Raw genomic sequence first — 23,907 nt, 5'->3', positions numbered from 1 at the left:
GCCTACCGTTTAAGGCGCTATATACTTACAGTATACTATGAAATACTATTCAAATGCAAAGTCTGGTTATATGTATCTCTGTTCCACTTGGTGACTGTATGGAATGAGGCCCAGGAGGTGGATGATGTGTTCCTCTTCCAACAGAGTGTGATCATTAGGTGAACTTTCCAGAATATTTGTATTGTGCCTAAGGATGCTCTCTAGAATTTAAGAGAGAGGCTTATACTGTTCAGATAGGATTTATGTAGTTCAATTACTTTACATTTAGGTGTTTTCATTAGAACACATGGACTCCTGCTATGCATCACATCCTGTAATCTCACATTGATTATGGATGAGGCCATTAAGTTAGCAGTGTTGGCCCAGCCTTATGGCTTACAGTGCAGCATCGCATGGGGCACTTGTGAAATACAGAGAGCTTTTGCTGGTTACTCATGTCTGAGTCAGTAATCATGAGGCAGTGTGTGTGGCAGTGTGTGTGGCAGAGCAGCAGCACTCAGCCTTCAGTGTCCCCCTCCCACAGCACCCCCCCCCCCCACACACACACACACACACACACACACATACATCATCTGATTCCCCTTCCCCAGTCCTTTCACAATTTGTGGCCTTTCATAGTCCCCCTCTGGATTGCATTGATTTGGCAAAAGTCAGATCCTCATTAAAGAACTCTTTCTCTGTCTGTCTCTCTGTCTCTCTCTCTCTCTCTCTCTCTCTGTGTCTCTCTCTCTCTCTCTCTCCCTCTCTCTCTCTCTCCACTTCTCCCCTCTGTCCTGAAGTCTCTTGACAGTCTCACAGCCCGGGCCCAATCTAGCAAATGATTAAATCTCATTCAGAGTGCAGTTGATTATCTTGAGCTCTTGGTGGTGACAGTCTTGTGGGATGTGTGGATGGGTGAGCCATCTCACTGATCAGCCAGAGAAAAAAGGGTGCTTCTGGGGGGACCGTCGAGGAACCGTGCCGTCGGAGAGTCGCTGAATGATTGCTTTTGACAACCACTGATTTCAGAGGACTGAAAATCAAAACAGGTTTTTTCCTAATGAGCGCAACTTTTTTTCTGCCATAGCAGAGACACTTGACGTATTGATATAATATCTTACTATTTCATATTTTCAAATAATCAGCTTCAGAAGGTCTGGGGCTACATCATCTAAATATTAGTGTGTCAAATGATGATTGAGCACTCACATAGTAAAGGACGGATCATACAGTGTGATTCACTGTGATTATGAGGCCATTTATAAAATACATCATCATGATACATACAGTTTATGATACATACATCAAACACATCATTATAACAGACCCTCAATATCACTTTTTTGCATGTTTTTTTTCTTTTATACTTTTATAAAACCAATGAGACTGTGATGCAAACTTTTAATGGTCAACTCTAATTGAGACTATGTTTGTCTCAGACACGGAATGACTCATATTAAAGCTAGTTGATGATGGTTCTGAGCCAATTGGAAAAAAATAAGGAGGCCCTTGCAGAATTCTGCCATCAGTGTTGTTGAACGAGACGGCCTTTCCCCTACTTTTTCTGTCTCTTTGTGGAAGAAGAAGAGTTCAGTTCCCTCCCTTCAGAATGTATTCCGTTTCTGTTTATCTGAATGTCATGGTTCACATTGTCCGTTTGTTGTGGTGGTGGAACCGCTTGTCTCCTCAGGCTCGTTGAAATGGTGTGTGGCACAGACTAATACCATGAGAAGACTATGCTGTCATATTTTAACAAAGATAAGGATGCAGAACCCCACCATGTATCAGTCATTTAAGATATCACAAAAAGTACAGATTTTCATTGGACCTTACAGTAGGGCCCTTATAGTGGACCTTATAGTAGAGCCCTGTGGCATAATTCCTTATCAGGAACAAAAGACTAAATCCCAAGCATCTGGATTTTTCGCCAGAAGCTTTGCTTTCTTCACTTATTTAGATTCACATTGCTTTTCATGGTCGGATCCACAGTCATGCACCTGCATTTCAAAACGAGTTATATCCGCCATTTTATTTGATATGAGTCATTCCGTGTCTGAGACAAACATAGTCTTTTTTTTAATGCCCTCAACATCACACTTTTTTGGAAAAGCAAATTTTTCCAAAATCTAGGGCTCTTGCGAAAGTCAAGTGACATTTAGTAGAGACTTGTTTACACATGCTTATTATGAGTTGGTCTTCCACCCTAGAAAATTTGGGGAGGCCAGGGAAAATATTTGTCAAGATATTAATCCCCAGATATGGCATGTGTTTTTCAAGCTGTAAAAATGAAAGAATTTCAAGGTCTCAAAAAGATAAGAAGACAGAAGATTTGCACAGAAATATTTCACAGGCCTTGGTTTTAGGACCCATTGATGATATAGACAAAGGTTTAATTTAAACAAAATCTGAGATGGTGCAGAAACCACCTTCTGATTTGACACGGAATAGCTCGACAGCATCTAAAATATGCTTGAGATATCTGCGCTGAAAATAACATGCAGCACCTTCTATAGTGTGTGTTAGCGTCTGCTGAGTACCAGCAGTCAATGCAGGGAATATGGCTGTACCCTAGAGAGAGCATGAGTGATCTCCCACAGTCGGGAGCAGAGCTGGGTGACGTTTCTGTCACATCGTGTCACTCAACTGGAAAGCATGTTGGAATAGGGAGCCGCGCATTTCACAACCACCTGCTTGTCCACACACTTACAAACACACACACACACACATACACGCACAGGCCCACACACACACACACAAATGCGCACCACCACAAACTGTAGACTTACAAGCACTACAAATATTTAAAGCGTTATCACCACGGTCTTTCCTGTTTTACAATTGCCCAGGCAGCCTCACCAGGGATTGTACCTCTACCCCTGACATTCATTGCCCTTTGCTGCGAAATAAAGGTGCCATGTTGTAAATTAATGTGTACTTGTGTAAGGGCAGAGCTGGTGTTGCTGCTGGTACAGTCGAGCCGCCACCATGCGCATGGATCTGGAAGCCTATTAAAAATGCAGAAGATCTAGCTTACCAAGTTATTCATCACCCCTGAAGATGCTCATAAAATGGATCCCTGCCACTGCTAGCCGCTTCTCTGTTGGTTTTCAGCTTAGATGGACTAATCAGATATTAACAAGGGAGCCCTCCGGTGCCCTTAGCAGGTTATTTTCAAGTCATGAATTCCTCCCCTCATGCATCCTGTGTGTGTGTCTGTGTGTGTGTGTGTGTGTGTGTGTGTGTGTGTGCGCATGTGTGTGTGTGTTTGTTTGTGCGTGCATTTCTGCATGCATATGTGCGTGCAATATGTGCATATGTGCATGTGCATGCGTTTCTTTGTGTGTGCATATTTGCATGCATACAGTATGTGCATGCGTGCTTGTGTGCATATGTACATATTTACATATGTGTGTGTGTGTGTGTGTGCCGTCCCTCTATTTCAGGAAGCGGCGAGTGGGAGGGCAGCGCAGCTGGAGGTGGGACGCTACGAGAACTCCTTCTACCTCCTCTGGGTCCTGGAACAGCTCCTGCGGGAGGCAGGCGCCTCGGAGCTGAGGCAGGCCCAGCCCCAGCTGGAGAGACAGGTGCTGCGTCTGGCCGACGAGTACCCTCTCTTCAGCCTCTACCTGTGGAGAATCGGAGCCCTGCTCAAGCCGGAGGTCTCTGCGTCTGGGACGTCAAACCCTGCGGACTGATGGCAGGTACCGCCTACAGTGCGTCCGATTACTCTTCAGTCCAAAGGACTGATCAACAAGACCAGATTGTCAAGTAAGGAAACCAGTTTGACACAGCAGACGGTAGAGTTTGATGCGGTTTGTTTTGTTTTTATAGACTGTGTTTTTACATCAAACAACGTGGAGGAAACTCGCCAGCTAGTGTGTAGCACTTGGGTAAACTGTCCTGAGTGTTTTAGTGAAGAATATATTTGCAGCAGTTGTCATACATGCATGCGTGCTCCTTGATCTTTTTTTTTTTTTGACAACTGGCAAACCAGTAAGCAGACAACAAGCCAGCTTTTGAACAAGAAAAATTATCACACAAAAATGTCAAATTAAATTGTGTTTGTATTTTAAATAGATTGCATTTCCTTTGGAATAAATGCTGTCTTTTTACGTATTTGATTTTAGATGTATTAGTTTAAAACGACTAAATGTGCCTTTATCTATTGATTTACAAATACACAGTGCATTCAGAAAATAATCAGACCTTTTCATTTTTCTTCTTATCATTTTCATTATGGTCATCTGGTAAACCTGATTTGTTTTTGTTTTTTTTCCATTCAAATGCACACATTCTGTCTCCTGACAGATAAAGATTACTGTACTTGCCAATCAGCTGTCAATGAAATGAGTTACACTGTGGTCTAACTGCGTTCAGACCAAAACAGAATAGAAGAATAGAATAGAATAAGAATAGAATATATACTTTTTTGATCCCGTGAGGGAAATTCAGTTCTCTGCATTTAACCCAATTTAACCGAATTAGTGAACACACAGCACACAGTGAACACACAGTGAGGTGAATCACACAACCCAGAGCAGTGAGCTGCCTGCCCAACCAGCGGCGCTCGGGGAGCAGTGAGGGGTTAGGTGCCTTGCTCAAGGGCACTTCAGCCATGGTGGACTGGTCGGGGATCGAACCGGCAACCCTCCGGTTACAAGCCCGATGCGCTAACCAGTACACCACGGCTGCCCAAAACAGTCAAAAGCGTCAAAGTCGCTGGTGAAGCTCATAGCCCGACGCTCAACCCAGTTCAGCGCCGAAAGCGTCAAAGCCATGACGTGAAACATTCGGACAAAACACAAGCAGCAATCCTGCGAGTTTGACATTCTGATTAGTTGACGCTGAACTGTGTCATACCATAAAGTTAACTGAGGCTCAACTTTTTTTTGACGCCCGTGAAGCTCATGAAGCCACGCTCACGCACAGAACGCTTTTTGACGCCGGTAACGCCGACTCTCCATAGAAAATGAATGATTTCCGGCGCTCTTGACGCTTTTGACGGTCTTGGTGTGAACGCACAGTAATAGTTTGGTTAATCAGGTTTTCATGGGACTTTTTCACATAGCTGTCTAATGAGGAAAACAACGCTTAAATGAAGCTTGAATTGAGCATCCCAGCAAAAAGCCCATAGACCAGCAGTTAGCAACAGGAGGAGTAGCCTCGATCGCCAGCATCCAGGTCCGGCCGCCTGTTCCTTTCGTCTGTGCCCCCCAGTGGGAGCTCCTGGCCTGTAGGGCTGACATTTGCACGTTGAAAGTAGAGCATATGTAGTCCATTTATGTTTGCTCTCGCCTGCGCATTCCTCCCCTCGCTGCTTTCTCTCACTTTTAGCAGGGAAGGTCGCTTTCTATTATTTATTGCGCCTCTCTCTCTCTCGAGCGGGCCGGGATCATGACACGTTCGCTTATCACCTCCTGTCAACAGTCGGTGTTCCCGAGGTGCCGTGTCGCTGAGCGAGTCCAGTGCGCAGCTGCGCTGTCACCTCCAACACCGCCACCATCAGCACCACCCACCCCACCCCCCACCCCACCCTGTGCCGACTGCTGCTCATGATCTCAGAACTTCAGTGGAGTGGAGGGAGGCACCCTCTCTCACTTCTCACTCCCCTCCTAGCTCCCCATGGAACCATGGGAACCCCCCCCCCCCCCCCCCCCTTCCTAAAGGATGGATAGAGTAGGCGAGCCAGCCATGATGAAGTGTGTGGTGTCCAGCACGTTGAAGACTTTTTTTCTTCCCCCCCCCCCCCTGCCATGGTAACAGCAGTGAGCAAGGGTCCCTCAGGACAGCCATGGATCTGAGTGCTGGTGTGCGTCATGAATTACTGACGAGTCCCCACCATCCCTCTCTCCCTCCGTCCTTCCCTCTCCTGGCCCGCCCCACCGCCCCGCCGCCGCCACCATCAGCACCGCCACCTCCGCCGACCCCTCCTTTTCTCTTTCCTCGCCGGCTCTGGCTGCGTGAGCCGCTGATAGCCATCGCGCTCGTGCCGTCCACAGCCTCGGGGAGCTGGCCTCTCCTGCCTCCCTCCACCGCTGCGCCGGCCATCTCTTCATCTTTCATATCCTGTTGCTGCGACGCGAGGGCCAGAGAGAGGAGCGCGCGGCCCGTGGAAGGGAAAAAGGGCGGAGAATGAGAGGGAAGGCCAGGACGCAAACAGGAGAGAGAATGGTGGTGGGAGTCGAAGGGGGCGGGGGGGTGTGGGGGGTGTGTGTGGGGAGGGGGAGTAGAAGCCACCTGCGTGCTCAGACCTCATGATGCACTGTGGATCTCATTTTGTATGGAGATGGAGAAGGAGGGTGGTTGTGTATGCTAGGGGTGAAGAGGAGGGAATGCGTGCATGCAGTCACAAAAGATGCTTGTGAGAGCCCCCCTGCAGTGGTAGTCTTAAAACCCGAGAGGGGACCACATGGTCTTAGTGACCTTTAAAACATAAACGCTGGCATGTTACAGTTGAGCAGTCCTCATCCTTGTGGAAAATCTCAAATTATTCAGTTGATTTACTTAGCAAAATAGCTAAGGGAGGGTAAATGAGGAATAATAGGACCTCTCAACAGATGGTCAAAATCTTTGAGCCATGCCTGTGAGTATTCTCTCCCCGAATTCACATATTTGTACAGGTTTTTCTTTCCCCAAATTGAAACATTTATGTTACTTATTTACCGTATTAAACATTTATGTATGGTCTTGGGAGCTCCGCTCCCCAAATGCAGTGGGTAATTAAAATGTGTGCAGCATGATTTTCAAAAGGCCGTATAAGAAATGGGCAAAGAAGTCCCATTGGTCTCCATTAGATGATATTGGGAAACTGTTTGAGAAGTGGGGTTTGTAGTTCACCATATTAGGGAAGGAAAGTGCTCTGTGCTCTTTTTAATTAATACCAAAGGGACGTAGACGCCATCTGTGGCTTGGCTATATGGTTAGGGAGCAGCCAAGACTCTTGACTGGACTGCACGGCCCCCACGGACTACTCGCGATGCCTTTTGTGCTGGACTTCAGAGCGCAATTCTGTTGGTCAAGGGCAGTGGCATAACATGAGTGTCGGCATTTGATTTAGTCTGACTCGTGATGATTATGCGGTACCCTTGGGATGATTCGGAAATGCCTCAGTGGAAGAAAAGATACTGTAAGAGCACAAGGCGTCCAAGTTGCACGCTCTAAAGCAAGTGTTTTCCAGACTGCTCCACGGCACACTCACGTCCCATGGAGGCTGCTTAGGTGTGCCACAGGACTAATTAACAATTTGTGCAAAATTCCGGGCTATTGAAATCTCATTAAGGAAATAGCTTCTAAGTCGATGTGTATTTAATCTGCATAACATTCTCTCAGTTCTGACTCATTGGACACATTCATCCATCTTTCTTGATACCATTCATATTGGTCAAGGAATGTTTTACACTCACATGCTGCTAATCGCACCTCGAACACAGCACAACAACAACAACATACAGTAACCTGCACTCAGATGTAGCATTCACTTCATCATGATGTATATCTGGGCGACACAGACTAAAACTGTAGGGATCATACTGACCATGACCTTGGCCCACCTCATTTTGTTGTGCTGGACAGAAAAAAAAGACATTTCAATTTGGGCAACAAACAGACACAGGGTTCACTCACATGGGTTCCTGACATTTTGTGTCAAAAAAGGAGTTTTCTTTCTGTTGACAGGGGGCTATTAGCAACAAGAAACTTGTGTTGTGGCTTTATTTATGTTTACAGTTTTTCTTAGTTGCTTTGGCGCATCGCTCAGATTTGTTCAAACTCCATGTCATCTTATTACATATGTACATCATTGAAGCAGTTTTTCCCCATCTTGAACAAGTAGCAATGCTTTAGTTTATAACATCCATACACCTGATTTTGTTCAAATGTCTGCAATTTCAATTATTAATGTCACATCAGTCAAATGCACCATACTGGTTCCCTGCTGAAAAGCATGTAATCCACTTGAATTATTTTGAGAATATGTTGCAACTATTATGCAAACGATGATGTTAGAAATGTGCCAAAGCACCTGAGATAAATTTTAATATCGTATTGTGCTGTGAGATTTTCTCATAGTAAATAGTGTGCTGCCAGAGACCAAGTCTGGGAAACATTGCTCTAAAGATTTTAGCAAGTCACAGGTTAGAGCTTGTGAATGACAGTTAATGCAGTCAAAGTATATTTGAAATAGCACACACTCTCACCTGGCTTTTAAGCTGACCCCACACTACAAGAGAATCGCAACGATTTTAGTCCCGATCTGATAAATTGATGCTTTCCAGAATTTTCCAGAACACAGCCGATTACAAAGCAATATGAATTTGATAAATTCAGCAAATTCATATTGCTTTGTAATCGGCTGTGTTCTGGAAAATTCTGGAAAGCTCTAGAAAGTTAACCTATCATAAAGTCAAGCAGTAGGCCTTATAAGAGCACATAGGGGTACACAGAGCAATTGTCAAAGGCAAAGTAACTACCATCACTATAGAAACTCAGTGTACTCAATAGCCCCTTTCAGACCGTCGGGCCAAAGCCGAGCTAGCCAGGCCGTGCCAGGGCTAATTGCTTTCACACCTCTTGGCGGGTGCTAACTGCGGGCCAAATCGGGGCTACTAGCCCCTGATTTCTGGCCCAACAAAATCGTTGGGCCAGTCGGGACTACAGTCGGGCCAGAGGCGGCGTCAAGGTGAAGGCGGAGTCAACCTGTTGCTGTGTGTGGAGTCCACAAACATTGCACATGGAATTTAGACATAACGTTACATCCACATAGATATTTGCCTGTCAGTAGGCTAACTCCGTCCAGAGATCACCATGTAGCACAGTAAAAAGTGAACTAATATAACTAACTAACATAGCGTCCCACTGATGTAGGCTATTCCTGCCAGTGTGTTTTCTGCTATTGATACGACCAAATATTCTTAAATAGTAGCCTAGATTAGCCCAGCTTGACGTTACATTATAAACTTTGTTTTTCATGCTAGCGCGAACTTCTCCTTTTAGTACACCAGAAGAATACATAAACGCCTGGACATGGTAGTGATTTTCACCGCTTAAAATTCATTTATTTTCATTTTGAAAGAAACATGGTGAGGCAATAGAAAATGCCATTGCAGGTCGTTTGTTTAGAACAGGAAATCGCGTTGCCGGGACAACCTGACATTTTCACTGCACGCACTCCAGCCCCTTTCGTTCGGAAATTCTAAAATAACTCTGTTTGTTAATGCTTCAAAATAACATTTAATAAATGAACCTTATATTTTCCAGTAGCCATAGAGTTGTGGATTTTAACAAAGTCCCGTTTGGTTCTTAGCAGGAGCGTCTACTACTGGCTTCAAAATATTTTCTTTAGCCTACTCTGCTTGGTGCTAGGCTGTGAACTCGTGGCATCGTCGTGAAACTAAAATTCCACTGGAGCTCCATGCAGATTTTACTGTCTATGGATTGTACACACAGCCATACAAATGTTTACTGCTCTTCGAGTCAGGTAAAATGTCATTTATGTTACATAACTCATTTAGATACACGTCTGTGCCATGCGTTTCTTTAGGAATCCACCGTCTTGGTTTGTATAGAAATTAATATTAGCCTAAGTGACATACAAACGGACAATAAATGGTGATGACTTCTATAGCACAGCATAGGAAAGCCTACGCGACTTTCTGCTTATCCTGCTTGAAAAGGTGTGGTAATGGTGACGTTTTCACAAGCGAGGGCGTGTCGAGGTAAAGCTAGATATAGGGAGGGAAAGTAATCTCATCGCCACCTGGTGGTTGCGTTCCTAGAGGCTAGCGGGAGAGGATGGGATTTTCTTGTAGAAAAAATATATCTCGGCCCACGATCGGAAGTTAGTTAAATGCCTTCAATATGCTATCCATGTAGGTCAGCTCTATTGCTTCTAGTGGTCATACTTTATTTTTTAGGATCAGTTTAATTGTTTTGAGTTTGTTTGTAACATGGTGATAACGAACTACAGTAGCTAGCTACAGTAGCATTTGACGTCACCAGTTTGGGCGCTCCATCTCCAACTGATCAAAACGGCAATTTGCTTAACTTGCTTATCATATTTTTGTAATAACAGAGAGCGATGTAAACCGCGTGGTAATTACCTTTATGTTGGGATAACTTGTGTTGTGCTCCTACTCACACAAGAGCTGGCAGTAAGTGTGATTGTCTACTAACTAACCAACTAGCTAACAGGCTAATAAACAAACCATGCTAGGTGAGTAACGTCGTCGAAGGGTGTCACGTCACTTGAAGTTGTAGTCCATTTATGAAATGAAACGAGCAATTACGTTTTTTTTAAATAAGGCGAAATAGAGTCTGATATTTTCACAGTTAGTAGATTATTACAGTATGCCGACTGAAAAATATTTTTGGTGGATAAGATCGCTGGTATAGCTGCGTAGTATTTTTTTGAAAAGTCGGTCTATGGGACTTAACATTGGAGCTGCTCTTCGATAGGAACGCAACCACTTGGGGCGCTGGTTTTCACTTTCCCTCCCCAGTCCCGCCCCTCCTCCGAGAGAGGTGCTTGTCCGGAAGTAAAATTCTCATTCATTTCTCCCATTGACTTCTGGAAAAATTCGGATATAAAGAGTTTTAGACCATGCCTTAGGCTAACCAGCTACGATGTGACTCATAAGCATATAACTTATAATTTCGAGTGAAAAAATGAACAGAAAATGTAAAAAAAGCGAAAGGTACAAGACTGTGTACATATCTTAAATTCCGAGATAGAGAACTCAAATCCCAGGATGCTTTGCAAACGTACACACATTTCCAACATTTGCAGCCTAAAGATAGTTTAACATGGTTCCATATTAATCTGATGATTAAAGATGATTACTTGATTGATGATTACTTCCTACAGTTTCCATTGAGTAAATTTAACCTTCAAGATGAGAAAACCGTTATTTTTCGGAAGACCACACATCGGTCCTGATCAGCCCTGCAGCCATTTTAAGTTTTGAAGTTCCAGCGAGACGAAGCTGGACGATAGGCGCGGGAAAAGCTGAGTACAGTTTGTTTGGCATTGCCATGGCAACGGCGATCTCTACCAATCAAAGGCTCTGCTTTCACCAGTTTTACACGTTAGGGTGTCGGGTAGTGTAGTACTCTCTCGTTAAATCGTGAATAAAGCATTGTTTTCTCAAAACAAGGTTGATGCCCCCATTAACTTTTGACATCTATATGAGCAGGTATAATCGCTTAGTCACATCGTAGCTGGTTTTAAGTCTACCATGGACGGTTACGATGTTATGGCTTATTCTCCAATTGTCAATGGAGAAATTGTATTGGATTTTTACTTCCGGACAAGGCTGTGGGCGGGACTGGGGAGCTCTATACTCGACGCGCCCGACCTGTCGCGCGACAATGTGACGTCAAAATGACGTAATTTCCTGTGTCGCAAGCCACATTTCAGCCGCGCACGGACGTGTCGCGCACCGAACATTTGATATCAGCCGCGCGCGCCAACCTCGCACGACAACTAGGAAGAGATTGAAGCCAAGCTCACGGAGCCAGTGTCCTTCTACAGTCATTAACCACATAAACCACATTCAGGCATTATCATATAGCCTATCCAACATCTTAAATAAGCCCATTCATTTTTAAAACGACTGTAGGCTAGTCATGAAGTTTGAATAATAGTGAGTTTGAGAAGTGGGAAGTTAACTTGGCTAGGCTGCAGCGAGAGTTGCCCTTTGGATGACTGATTTGTTTACAGTTGTGAACTACGTTGGATAAGTTAACGAAGTTACCAGTGAGAGTTGCAACAGGAGGAATTAGGGGGAAATGACTAGGACCGAGGCACATAAGCATTCCAGCAAAAGGTAAGGAAGAGATTTATTTTCAACCAAAGGATATCTGCTAGACCTAAAAAAAAAAAAAGATTACACAAACTCATCTCATAAACGAGATGGTAGGCTAATCCTTCAGTTGTGCAAGCTAAGTCTGAAATATCAGCAAAGAAGCTAGTTGCTACTGCCATTAACGTCATTGGATACCGTGCCTCTGTTCAGGAGAATACTGCAAGTTGTGTCGCGACTACCACGCGCAAGTATACATGGTTACAACGTTCCCCGTGACGTCAACATGTCGCACGACAAGTCGGGTGCGTGAACTGTACCGGGGCCTTAGAGGCTAATGGCCTGACAGTCTGAACGCAAAGGTGAGGCTTGTGGACCCGGGCTATTTGCACCAGTTTGGCCCGAAGTTAGCCTGGCCCAAGCTGGCCCGATGGTCTGAAGCCGGCTAATGGCACCCACATATCATTCACTTTTTATTGTTTGTTTTCCTTCTCTGAAAATAGACAAGCACACTGTAAAAAAATCGTCCTATTTCACTATTTCACAGTTTTTTGTGTTGTTTTTGAAGAATTTCACACCTCTTGAAAGTGAAGAACTCAAATATTCAAGTTAAATCATCAAATGCTAACTACTAACTAATCTAAGGACTAATTATTGTAAGTAAGGTGGACTTTAGTGGGACATAAGTTGGCACAACTAATACGGACTCAAAATTGTCAGTAAGGCGTAAGTGTGTAGGGCTTAAAGTGTTGCTAGAGGCAGGTACAGGGGTGCACACCCTTAGTGATGTCATTTTGAATGCATTTTTGCAACTTATAGTCCAGTTTCTGCAGCTTTTATATCTATTCACAGTAAATTTGTAAGGTCCAAGAACCTTCATTTTAAAGGAGAAGATCAATTCCAGCCCAGGAAGAAGTAGACAGACTTCCTGGCACCACTGGGTAGGGGGTAGGTGGTCAGGATGACTAAGCACACTAAAGGAGGCCCTCATAGAGCCTCGTCCCCAATAATACTGTATATTATTGGAGGGACCTGAATGATTTTCCATCATAGGGCCCAAAGTCTCTAGCAGTGCCCCTGCAGATACCTCTAGCATGGATCAGGGGTGTGATTCTTCCGTTTTTAAACGGAATTCCGTTTTTTCAGGCCTGAAAATGAGACCCACGCAATTCGTATAGATCCGCTGAGTTTTTTTTTTTTTTGGGGGGGGGGGTTCAGAGGTTTATTTCTGTAGCCTAAACACAGACTTGCTTTATAATAGGGAGGGAAAGTGAAAACCAGCGCCCCAAGTGGTTGCGTTCCTATCGAAGAGCAGCTCCAATGTTAAGTCCCATAGATCGACTTTTCAAAAAAATACTACGCAGCTATACCAGCGATCTTATCCACCAAAAATATTTTTCAGTCTGCATACTGTAATAATCTACTAACTGTGAAAATATCACACCCTATTTCGCGTTATTTAAAAAAACCGTAATTGCTCGTTTCATTTCATAAATGGACTACAACTTCAAGTGACGTGACACCCTTCCACGACCTTCTCACCTAGCATGGTCTGTTTATTAGCCTGTTAGCTAGTTGGTTAGTTAGTAGACAATCACACTTACTGCCAGCTCTTGTGTGAGTAGGAGCACAACACAAGTTATCCCAACATAAAGGTAATTACCACGTGGTTTATATCGCTCTCTGTTATTACAAAAATATGATAAGCCAGTTAAGAAAATTGCCGTTTTTATCAGTTGGAGATGAAGCGCCCAAACTGGTGACGTCAAATGCTACTGTAGCTAGCTACTGTAGTTCGTTATCACCATGTTACAAACAAACTCAAAACAATTAAACTGATCCTAAAAAATAAAGTATGACCACTCGAATCAATAGAGCTGACCTACATGCATAGCATATTGAAGGCATTTAACTAACTTCCCATAGTGGGCCGAGATATATTTTTTCTAAAAGAAAATCCCAACCACTCCCGCTAGCCTCTAGGAACGCAACCACCAGGTGGCGATGAGATTACTTTCCCTCCCTATAGGCCGCTGACAATGATGACGGTTTTGGCGCTTCTTTCATTCATATCACTCCGCAAGCCTTGTCCGTTCTCTCACTAGTGGAATTCATTGAAAGTGAAAGCAGACGGGTTGATGACTGTTTGATGCAAGTTCGATGTGTGAGTGTGTGGTAAACTATTTGTTTCTTAGCAGAAGCCATGAAACGGTAAAGGTCAAATTATTTGTTTAGGTATTATTATTAAGTTAAGTAGTAGGCTATTTATTACGTTTTTGCTTCGCATTCGCGTCCAGTTTGACGTGTCTGGATTTTCCGATAATGACGACAATCTCCTGGTGCTGATAGCCTATTGACTTTTAATTTCTGCGTGTGTAAACTAGTCTAGGCTACTGTACTTGAAGTTAGCTGTGACAAACTAGCCTACTGGTTTTCATCGTTTTCACCACAAAGCCCGTCTACCTTAGCTTAGGTCTACTAAATTGTTTAGTTAACACCTTGTCATTCCGCGTTTGTCCGGCCGTTCACCTCCGTGCGCCCCATGTCATTCAAAACATATTTCGGGATAGGCATCTCACTATGAGAAAACGTATTATGAGTGCTAAGAGATTGACACTTTGGCATTCTTGGTAAACATCAGTCTTGACTCTTGCATGTCATATTGAGCTGATTTTTTTTAGTGGAAATGGCTTATTGTAGCAATGTGCTGATACATGGACAAAAGTTGCCTATTTAAAGGCACAGTCTGAATTTTAATCCTAGCTCTCCATTGAGTGTGTGCACTTGAACAACTGTGTAGCCTATACCAGTAGGGCCTGCCATTTATTTTAGGAGGAGAGGAGGACATGTTACCTTGGAAGGAGAGGGAGTGATGCAATTTGATTTTCTTTCCAACTTAAATATCAATAACCTTCAAGCAACCTCTTCAATCAGCATCAATAGGCCTATATCGTACAGAACGACTGTAAGGGGGCAGGCTAAATGTTATCATAGGCCTATAGCCTACTAAATAATGTAGTCAACATTATAACTTTATGTTGGTTTAAGTTGAAACAAAACATGAACTGAGAAAATCCATAATTCTACATCATTGTTGGCAAAATGATCATGATAGCCTATATTTCAGCCATATCTGCTTTAGTCTTAAGTAGGCCCTTGGCTACTTTGCTATAAATGAGTTTTCTTTAGGCCTTATAGACCATTTTGTAATATGTTATAATGTTTGAAATATATGTATCTCAGTCTATCAATAGTTCTCATAAAAGTCATCAGATGTCATCATTTAAGGGGTTATTTTTCAAAATTTTCTCCCGGGGGTGCATGCCCCCGGACCCCCCTAGTAAATTACATTGAAGTGCACAGTAGCAATACTATAGTACCTTAGCTATACACTAGAGCAGCAGTTCACAAACTTTAGCCCCCAAGGACCACTGACTTGGCTCGCGTACCCCACCGTCGACACATTAAAAAGGGAGGGGGGGGGGGGGGGGGGGGTATATAGGGGTCGGATATATTTTCCTTTTTTTTTTGTCCTTTGCCAATCACACCCCTGATGGATACAGATCATTAAATATTGAAGTTGAGCGGACTGAATTTTACAGGTTTGCAAGATGAAATTGCAAATAAAGTTGGATTAACACTACACTGCTTGGACTACAGTATAATGGCAAGTGCGGCCCAAGGACAACAGGGTGGAAGAATCACATCCTCAAAACTCTCATGAACCCCCCCCAAAAAGATGACAGACATGTCAGTATGAAATAATGTAATCACTCAGATTTTCAGTTGTTCTTTTTTGTTCTTTTCCCCTTACACTATTGGTCTCTGCTACTGTAGCATTGTTGTTGCTAACATGTCAGAGGACAGTTGAGCTGACATTCCTCCAGCAGCCGCAGCTCAGATCCCTTATCACACAGCTGAGTGGTTTGGAGGGCTCAGCAGGTTTGGCCCCACAGTACAGTAGCTGCTCGGAGGCACTGTGAAATGACACAAACACTGACCTTCTCCCCGGCTCAAATCAGCTGACCTTACTCTATGGTTCCGCAGCTGTGATCTCATGTGAAGGTCAGACACAAAGCATGTTGCTGGGGTTTTTTTGTTTTTTTTTAAAGAAAAGAAAATGTAATGCATGCATGCTCAATGGTGTTTTTGCCCCCAACGGCACCTTCCAGGCAGCACAGCATAAAAGGCACTACCTTTACCCTATTCCTAACCCTAACCCCCTCAACCCTCATCCTACCCGAGGGGAGTAGTGCCTTGAAGGCAGCGGTGCCTGGAAGACACCGTTGAGGGCAAATAATACCGAAGATCATGCAGCTCATGCATGCTGTCTAGCTGACTGAGGCCGTCCTGTCCTGAGTCTGAGTGTCGCCTGACTTATCCCTATCTGTGCTGTCATAGCACTAATGAACCATGATTATGTGACTATTTCTTGGTAAATATGGACGGTTTCATGAAACGTTCGAGTGTTGCTATGGTAATTCGTCTGGCCCTAAATGAACTTCCACCAAAGATCCTTAAAGCCCAACGCCCACCAGAAACGGCGTTGAGCGGTGTTCGGCGGTCTGGGCTTGCCGCGCAGGATTTTAGAATAGTTTTCTATCTCTGTGCGGCTGCTGCGCGGCAGACGTTTCCAGTGGGCGTTGCTCCATTGAAAACAATGGAATTCTATTTTCTTTCGTGGCGCGGCGCGCCGCGTACGCTTCTGGTTGGCGTTGGGCTTAAGAACCTTTTAAGAAGCTTTTTCAATCGTCTCTGCTTCAGCTCTACTTTGAGTTTGTGTATCTTTTACTGTACCGCCGGCAACAATGGCACGTACAGCACAACAAGCAAAATTACAGTTAAGCCTAATGAACAGAAGGAAGTTGGGCTCAGGCTGTGGGATACAATCTCACATACAGGCCAAATGCCATTTCCAAAATTAAAATGTCCTGAAAGAAGAGAGGAAAATGAAAGCCGTAAAAAGAGAGGCATGGCAGCCCGAGAAAAAAAAATCGAGAATATGCAGTGCACATTTTGGGGGTAAGAAACTCATCAGATCCATAAGTGCAAACAGCTCACTATAAACAAGCCCAAGTTGATGCTGTATTGTAGGTTATCCTTACAATAATGTCAAATTAGTTTACGCCGCGATGTAAGTTAGTGACTATATGCAAGAACTTGAAGAAAGTAATGGTAGGACTGCTCCAGGATAAGGACTCAGATATACTGTAGCCAGCTGCTTTGCCAATCACACCATGAGGCCTGTAGCTGCCCCGTGGCATAATTAAACAGCCATTAATCAAGTGGGCCTCACATAGTAATTAGTGAGAGTTTTTTCAACCCCAAATTCCTACACCATAAAAGAAATATAGCAGTAAACATCATGGCAGTCCCAAGGCTCACAGTCAAAACTTGATAGCGGTGAACTCCAGCATTAACCAATTATCTGAACCCTCATTTGGGGTGATGCATTATGTACGGCATCAATCAAGCTGCCAAGTGAAACAGAGCGCGAGCGTGTCTGGCACCGGTCCCTTCCCCCCTATGTGCGCGAACGAAGCACCCGGGCTCAGCGAAGACCGCTGCTCTTCCTCTCCGACAGGAAATCCTGTCTCAGTGTGTCTGTGTCCACCTGCCAAGTGGAACAGAAGGTGACAAAGAGATGATTAATACCATGCTGCTCCATCCGTCTCCGATGCTGGGTCTCTGGCAGCTGTCCTAGAGGGGAGCAGCTGTAAGGGCATTCCTCCACGAGGGTCAGACCTCACGCTTAAAGCGGTGGCCTTCACTTTGTATAGGGTGAGAGGTGGTGAATTATGGACAGAGGACATGCTACTGTCGATGTGGCCGTATGTCTTCGGTTTGGCATTTTATCTATTTCTGTTGAGTGGGTTGGTGATTGCTTCCGTTGATGGAACCAGTGGGTGCTCTCTCGTGTGGAATTTATGTGTGGTCGTCATCATCAACTTTGTCCTGACACCTATTTCATATTTGACAAGGTGGTGTCCGTAATGTGGTTAGCGTCGACATAAAACTGCTTAGTAGCGTAGTGTATAGTGGTATTTGAAGTTTACCGCTGAACCTCAGAGTAAGATTATGCGTTCCAGAAAAGATGATATTGAAACTTGCTGCTGCTGCTGCTGCTTTGATGGGAAAACAAGCAACGACAATGCATTTGGTCTTGCGTTTAGCCACATCGCTTCATCGAGACCACAGTGTCCCTTCTCAAACATGCAGGAGGACAACAGCGCTGACACAGTGACACTGACAGTACAGTAGCTTCAGGGGACAGGCCTTTGTTTGGACAGCTCAGATAAGCAGTTAAACAGGAGGCATGATGGTTGGCCTCGTCCGCTGCCTACTGCCTACTGCTGTCTGGGTTGTGGAAGAGGTGCATGCCCCCACTCTCTCTCTCTTTCTCTCTCTCTCTCTTTCTCTTGTAGGTCACGGCAGCCCCAGGCCCGTCCATATGTGGGCATACAGGGACAGGTTACTGTCTTGTCCTTGATCAGTAGACTTTTCAACTCTGTGTGTGTGTGTGTGTGTGTGTGTGTGTGTGAGAGTGATTGTGTCTGTGTGTCTGTGTGTGTGTGTGTGTGTGTGTGTGTGTGTGTGTGTGTGTGAGTAAATAAGTAAGAGTGTCATGGGTAAGGTGGCATCCTGACAGGAGACGTCACCACAGTGCTGGAGTTATGCCTGGTGCTGTCTTGTGAAGAAACTCTTCAGGGTGCCCTTGGTGAGTGGCTGTCAAGATGCTTTTGAGATTTATCTAACAACATGAGGGAACCTTTGTATGTAAGACAAGAATCTCCTCCATGGTGAATTGGTTAGCAGTACATAAGCTGGATGAGAAGACAGACCAAGTAAAAACTCATGGAGGAAGGTATTTAGCTTTTAATTTCAGGTAGCAAAAATCATGTTGTTCTCAGCCAGCCATTTTCAACTGATTTGGACCCAGGATCCACCACTCTGAAAAAGGAATAAACCTGAGGACCACCAAATGGTGAATCCCACAGTGAGACTACATTATTTAATGCTTGGTCAGGGCCCACCATCACAGACCACTGTGGACTAAGGGTTGAAAACCCCAATCCTCCTGTAGGCCTATCAGCCAAGATCCATGATTCTGTGAAGACAACCCATATGGAAAAGATATAGAAAAAACGTATATAAGTTTTTTCTATATCTTTTCCGTATGGGAATGTAAACCAGGATCACAGACTTGTTGTTGTCTGATTTGTTTGATTTGTTATACAAGCCGTGTATGCATGAGCTAATACAAATTGATATAGTCAGATTGTTTGAATACAATTTCTTGACTGGTTTTCGTAGAGAATAACATTGGATACGGAATGCTGGATATTGGTTGTGATTAGTACAATGTTGACTTTTACAGCTTACAATGGTTCTAATTCAAGTTGAAATGCCAACTTTCGTGACTATCGAACAAAAACATACAAGCCAATATAGTTTTGCTCTTTTTGATTTTCTTGATTTTATTGAAAATCATAGACCAAACAAGGATGGTGCTGTATTCACACACCACATTCACAAAGCCAGGCTGAAGCAAGCAAAGATTTTCTAATGAGGGGAGACAGCACTCAAAAAATCCTCCAGAGAAATGCATGAGGTTAGTTTGTAACGCCAATGTGGCTGTTATCCCGCCGCTTCCGTCGACATGTGAATACATTGTGCCAATCATGTGGTGTGTTGTGAATACATCATGCCAATCATGTGTTGTGATCTCGCCGCGGGAGCAAGGCTGATGTTATGAATTAGATGCCTGATAAGTGCCCAAAAAGTGCTGCAAAATGACCACCGAGTGGAGGGAGTTGCCTAAAAGGACAAGAGAAAGAAAAGAAAAATATAAACATACAGTACTGTACATGATTTTGTTCTGTTCGCTCCCTTTTCCATCATGGCATGGTCTACCACTTACTGTACTGTAGGGCTCCTCGCCTGACACATCTGAGTCGACACGTCATACCCAAGAGGTTTTTGTCTTAGATTTCATTGGCTGTACTTGTGAGAGTGCATGATATTGACTATTGTGTGTTATAGCTCAATGAACACAAGAGCTCTCAGCTATCAACTAGCAACATGATGAAGGTTCTGTGGTTCATTACATTGTGAGGGCATGTTGGTTTAGCCCTTTATTATGGAATGCCATAGCCATGGATTAGAATGATGAAGGGCAAGGAAAGTGGATTACAAATAAAACCAAAATAAAATTGTCATTTTCAACGTAATCTATTAACCAGAAACAACATACCATGTACTGTACAAACCATTTGGCAAAACTAGAAAAGCACTCGGAGAGCACAGACCTCCGCCTGCATTGTTCTTCCTAGGTTGTCATACATTTGAACCTAAACTATTCCGAAATTTTCAAAAATGTGGTGAAGCGGTGTCTGACGATTGGTTGGTTCAGAAGCCACTGCTCTGCAGAAACGAAAGTGCAGTAAACGTGTTTGATTAAAGTATAGTGACAATGAATGTGGTGGGAGTGGACTGACCGATTCTCTCCAGAAATATTGAAATATCTTCTATGATGAGGTGTTCTTAAAGCCATTGAAAGTATTGTAACAGGCAGACACGTATTTTGCTTAAAGAGGAACTATGCAGGATTGGCGATTTCATCTCTGGTTTCGGTTTCATTTTTCGTTTGTGCTCGTTTTATGCTTGCATTTTCTCTGCAGAGCTTCCCCGACAGCTTTAGCGTGTATATTTATACATGTATAGGCTATATTTAAATATATAAATTGCAAGCGTGGTTCTTCGTCTCAGACTTCCAGATGTAAACAAGGAGCGATCGTCTCCTGCAGAAAGTTGCATAGGGTCTCTTTAACACATCAGCAGGTTTTTCCTTCACCTGTCTTTCTCCTTTTACTTTCAACTCCCTCTCTTCACTCTGGTCCTTTCACTTTATCAAGGATACCCATCTCTGTCCTTTACGGGTTTTTTAGCAATCTCAGAGGTCCTAGATGGAGTCGCTGAAAGTCGATCGGCACAGATAGAGAAGGCCATAGGGAAAGAGGGGTGTCCTTGTGTGGTAGGGTAGGACATGTCAGAGAATGTTCTCCATTTGTTGACGGAGTTTGAAATAGGAATTTGTTGGGCCAGCATCCTAAAGCCTGAGGGCTTTATAGTGTGGCTGAGCATTAATGTTTTGGTGTACTCAACTGCTCTCTCTCTCTCGCTCTCTCCCCCCCCCCCCCCCCCTCTCTCTCTAATGATCAAATCAGTGTGATCTTTGTAATTTACTGCACTTTGGTGCAAATTGACACTGTCTCTTTCCTCATTTGTTTTAGTTTAGCATGCTTTTGCATCACAGGGAGGTGACAGGATTATTTTTCCAGCGGCTCCATAAAGGTGAATTATGTCCCAGCGTGGAGCGATCAGAGCCCAGGAGGGGAGCGGAGGAGGAGGAGGAGATGGGATGGGGGGGGAGAGACACGGAAAGTCACAGACATACCCAGTCTGAGTCACAGCACTCTGAGTCCATGAGGATCGCTGTTTGAATTGGCCTTGAGGAGGTACTGTAGCATCCAGCCAAAAATATTAGAGGATTCGTAGAAAGAGGCTCACGCTCCCCAGCATTCTCAAAGTCAAAGTCAGATTTATTATTATTATTATTATAGCGCATTATCATGAATAATCATCATTTAATGTGCTTTACACAGACAGAACAAACAAATAACATTTTTTAAAAGCCCAAGACATACAGTAGACAGAACAAACATAAAATAAAATGGAAATAACCCTTTGTCATCATGATGCTCACTGCTTTGGGGTCAGTGATTCACTCAACGCCGTCTCAAACGAGATTCCCGCCTTGGAACTCGACCCTCTAATGGCAGTTATTTTTTTGAGATCTCATCATTTTAGGATTAATTAAGTTTGTGAGTCTGAGTGAGTTTTTCTTTGAGATCTGCTTTTCTGTGTGCTTTATCTTGTGCGTCTATCAACTGTATGAGGGGGGAAAAGTGGATTTTCGGCGAGACTCTGGCTCTAGTCGCAGGATGGTGGCATCCCCCGCATCACAAGCGAGACGCGTGGGGCGATCGATAAACACTCCTCTAATGCCTCCCTGCGCAACCACACCTCATTTCACTTCTGATGTTCAATTGTTGTTGAGGACAGGCATGATCTGTGTGTGTGTGTGTGTGTGTGTGTGCGTGTGTGTGTGTGTGTGTGTGCTTGTGTAGTGTATTGAGGACAGGCGTAATTGTGTGTGTGTGTGTGTGTGTGTTGAGGATAGGCGTAATATGTGTGTGTGTGTGTGTTTTCTCTCCCCTTGTCTTTGGGCTTCTTTGCGTCAGCTGCATCGGCTGTGATTGCTTTTGAACACAATGCACTCATGAGACCCTTTTGAGTTTAGGAAGGGAGAGAGAGAAAGGCAAGCCCTTGCGTCACAGCAAAGAGAGTGCTGCCGTCATGTGTATAAAGGTCCAATAGCCTACTAACGGCAAGAGATGGAGTAATGCACGTGCTAATTTAGCACACAGTGCACACTACTAACTAGCCTACTCCAATCAGACGGAATAAGTCAACAAAAATAAGGGGCGTCAGTGCTTTCAAACGATTCATCCCAGCATTATGAGAGCTGCTAATTTTGGTGTGCTCTGTGGCGATCTTTTTCAATGGAGGAGTCATTTCAGATGTGTCTCTGTCATCGAAACCATTTGCTGTCACGGATGAAACAGTGGTTTTTGAATAATGGAGGATTCGTGTCACTGAATAAAGTGACTCCTCTCGTTAAGTGGGGGTCCCTAATGCATCAGAGGCAATGAACTCCAGGATATGATTCATATCATTCATTTGCTGTCAAATCTTCATATTATATTCATTAATGATTCATTGTTTTAGAAGCAGAGGAGCATCACACAGTGTCACAGGGGGTTGGATGTTCTTTGTATACAGAAATCTTCGAAAGGCTCAAGAATCACTTTAAATTAGCAGACAGCATTGCTGTGGCCAACCGTGCAACTTCCATGGTTACAAGATTACTCTGTCACCGTAGCCGTAACCATGACACCGAATCCTGACTTAGTTTTTAATGACTATGTTGGTATTTCTGGTGTCACCTTATGGCCATCTTGGGACCTTAAATGAGATTTTATGATGCAGAAGCTTTTTTATTTTCTGAGAAGACCAAGACATGAGCTGATGGCGATGACGATAGTATTTACGTTTGCCTCTGACTTGCTCTGTAGCTCTCCATTCTGTCTCTGTGACAAAGAGATGACGTTAAATAAATCACCCACGAGCAGAAGTGACCTGAGGAACCCAGAAGGGAAGGGCAGAACAAGAGAAGCTTCAGAGGAGTCGTGGAGGCTGTGAGAACAGGTCTATGAGGTATTGCCGTCATTTGTTCGGGTCAACATGTTAGGGCTGCTGTAATTCATTGGTTGATTAAATTAATCAACAACTATAATGGTAATTGATTGAGCAGTTTCTTAGAAAAAAAACCCCTCAATTCTGATCTCAGCTTTTCTAATTTACAGTACGTCCTACTCTCTGGATATTTTGGGGACATGGACAAAACAGGGCAAATAAGGACATAATTTTAAGCTAGGCTTCTAATAGTACCGTCCATCCTGAAACATCTGTGGTCTGTGTTTTTAATTCTACAAATCACTAATGACCTTATATTCACATTTCACATATTGAGGGATTGGAATGAGAGACTTTACAAGACCAAAACAAAACCAATTAGTTTATTGCCTTCAGTGATAGTTTTTCACAAATAATTCTAAAATTGCTTTTAATTTATTTTCTTCTTTTGACAGTAGAGCTAATCAAGAGCTTTCATTTGATGTATATATTTCAATTTTGCCAAAAATGTCACTTACATTCAACACAACACTCTGGTTCTCACGCCTTTAAGATGACATTTCATTGAGAGTATTAAAGAAAAGGACGGCATTTCATTACAAAAAACGTCCACAGTTCGTCATGGTAACACATTGACAGATTGCTCTGCAGTCTTGTTGTCTTACTGAGATAAATGGAGCCAACGCACACAGTGGCGGGGAAAGGTCAAAGAGGCTTAACTACAGATACTGAGAAATGAGATCCTAAAGCAAGCAACTAAATGCCAAGGTCGACAGGCAAGGAGCCCAATGAGAAACAAACCGTGTTTTAT

The 23,907-nt window shown here is 43.7% G+C and overlaps 1 protein-coding gene across 1 annotated transcript in view; it reads left to right on the top strand.

Moving 5' to 3' along the window:
* mei4 (meiosis-specific, MEI4 homolog (S. cerevisiae)) overlaps positions 1-4,095 on the top strand; it is a 38,112-nt gene extending 34,017 nt beyond the window's left edge. Inside the window, exon 5 of the mRNA XM_062551532.1 lies at positions 3,423-4,095. Within this exon, the coding sequence (XP_062407516.1) occupies positions 3,423-3,674 (252 nt within the window). The 3' untranslated portion in view covers positions 3,675-4,095. The remainder of the gene's footprint in view (positions 1-3,422) is intronic.
* The last annotated feature ends 19,812 nt before the right edge of the window (positions 4,096-23,907 follow it).

This window comes from Sardina pilchardus, chromosome 12 (assembly GCF_963854185.1).
Source record: "Sardina pilchardus chromosome 12, fSarPil1.1, whole genome shotgun sequence".
Classification (NCBI taxonomy): Eukaryota; Metazoa; Chordata; class Actinopteri; order Clupeiformes; family Clupeidae; genus Sardina; species Sardina pilchardus.
Note: the sequence above shows the minus strand (reverse complement) of the source record. Positions and strands in the feature narration are given on the sequence as shown.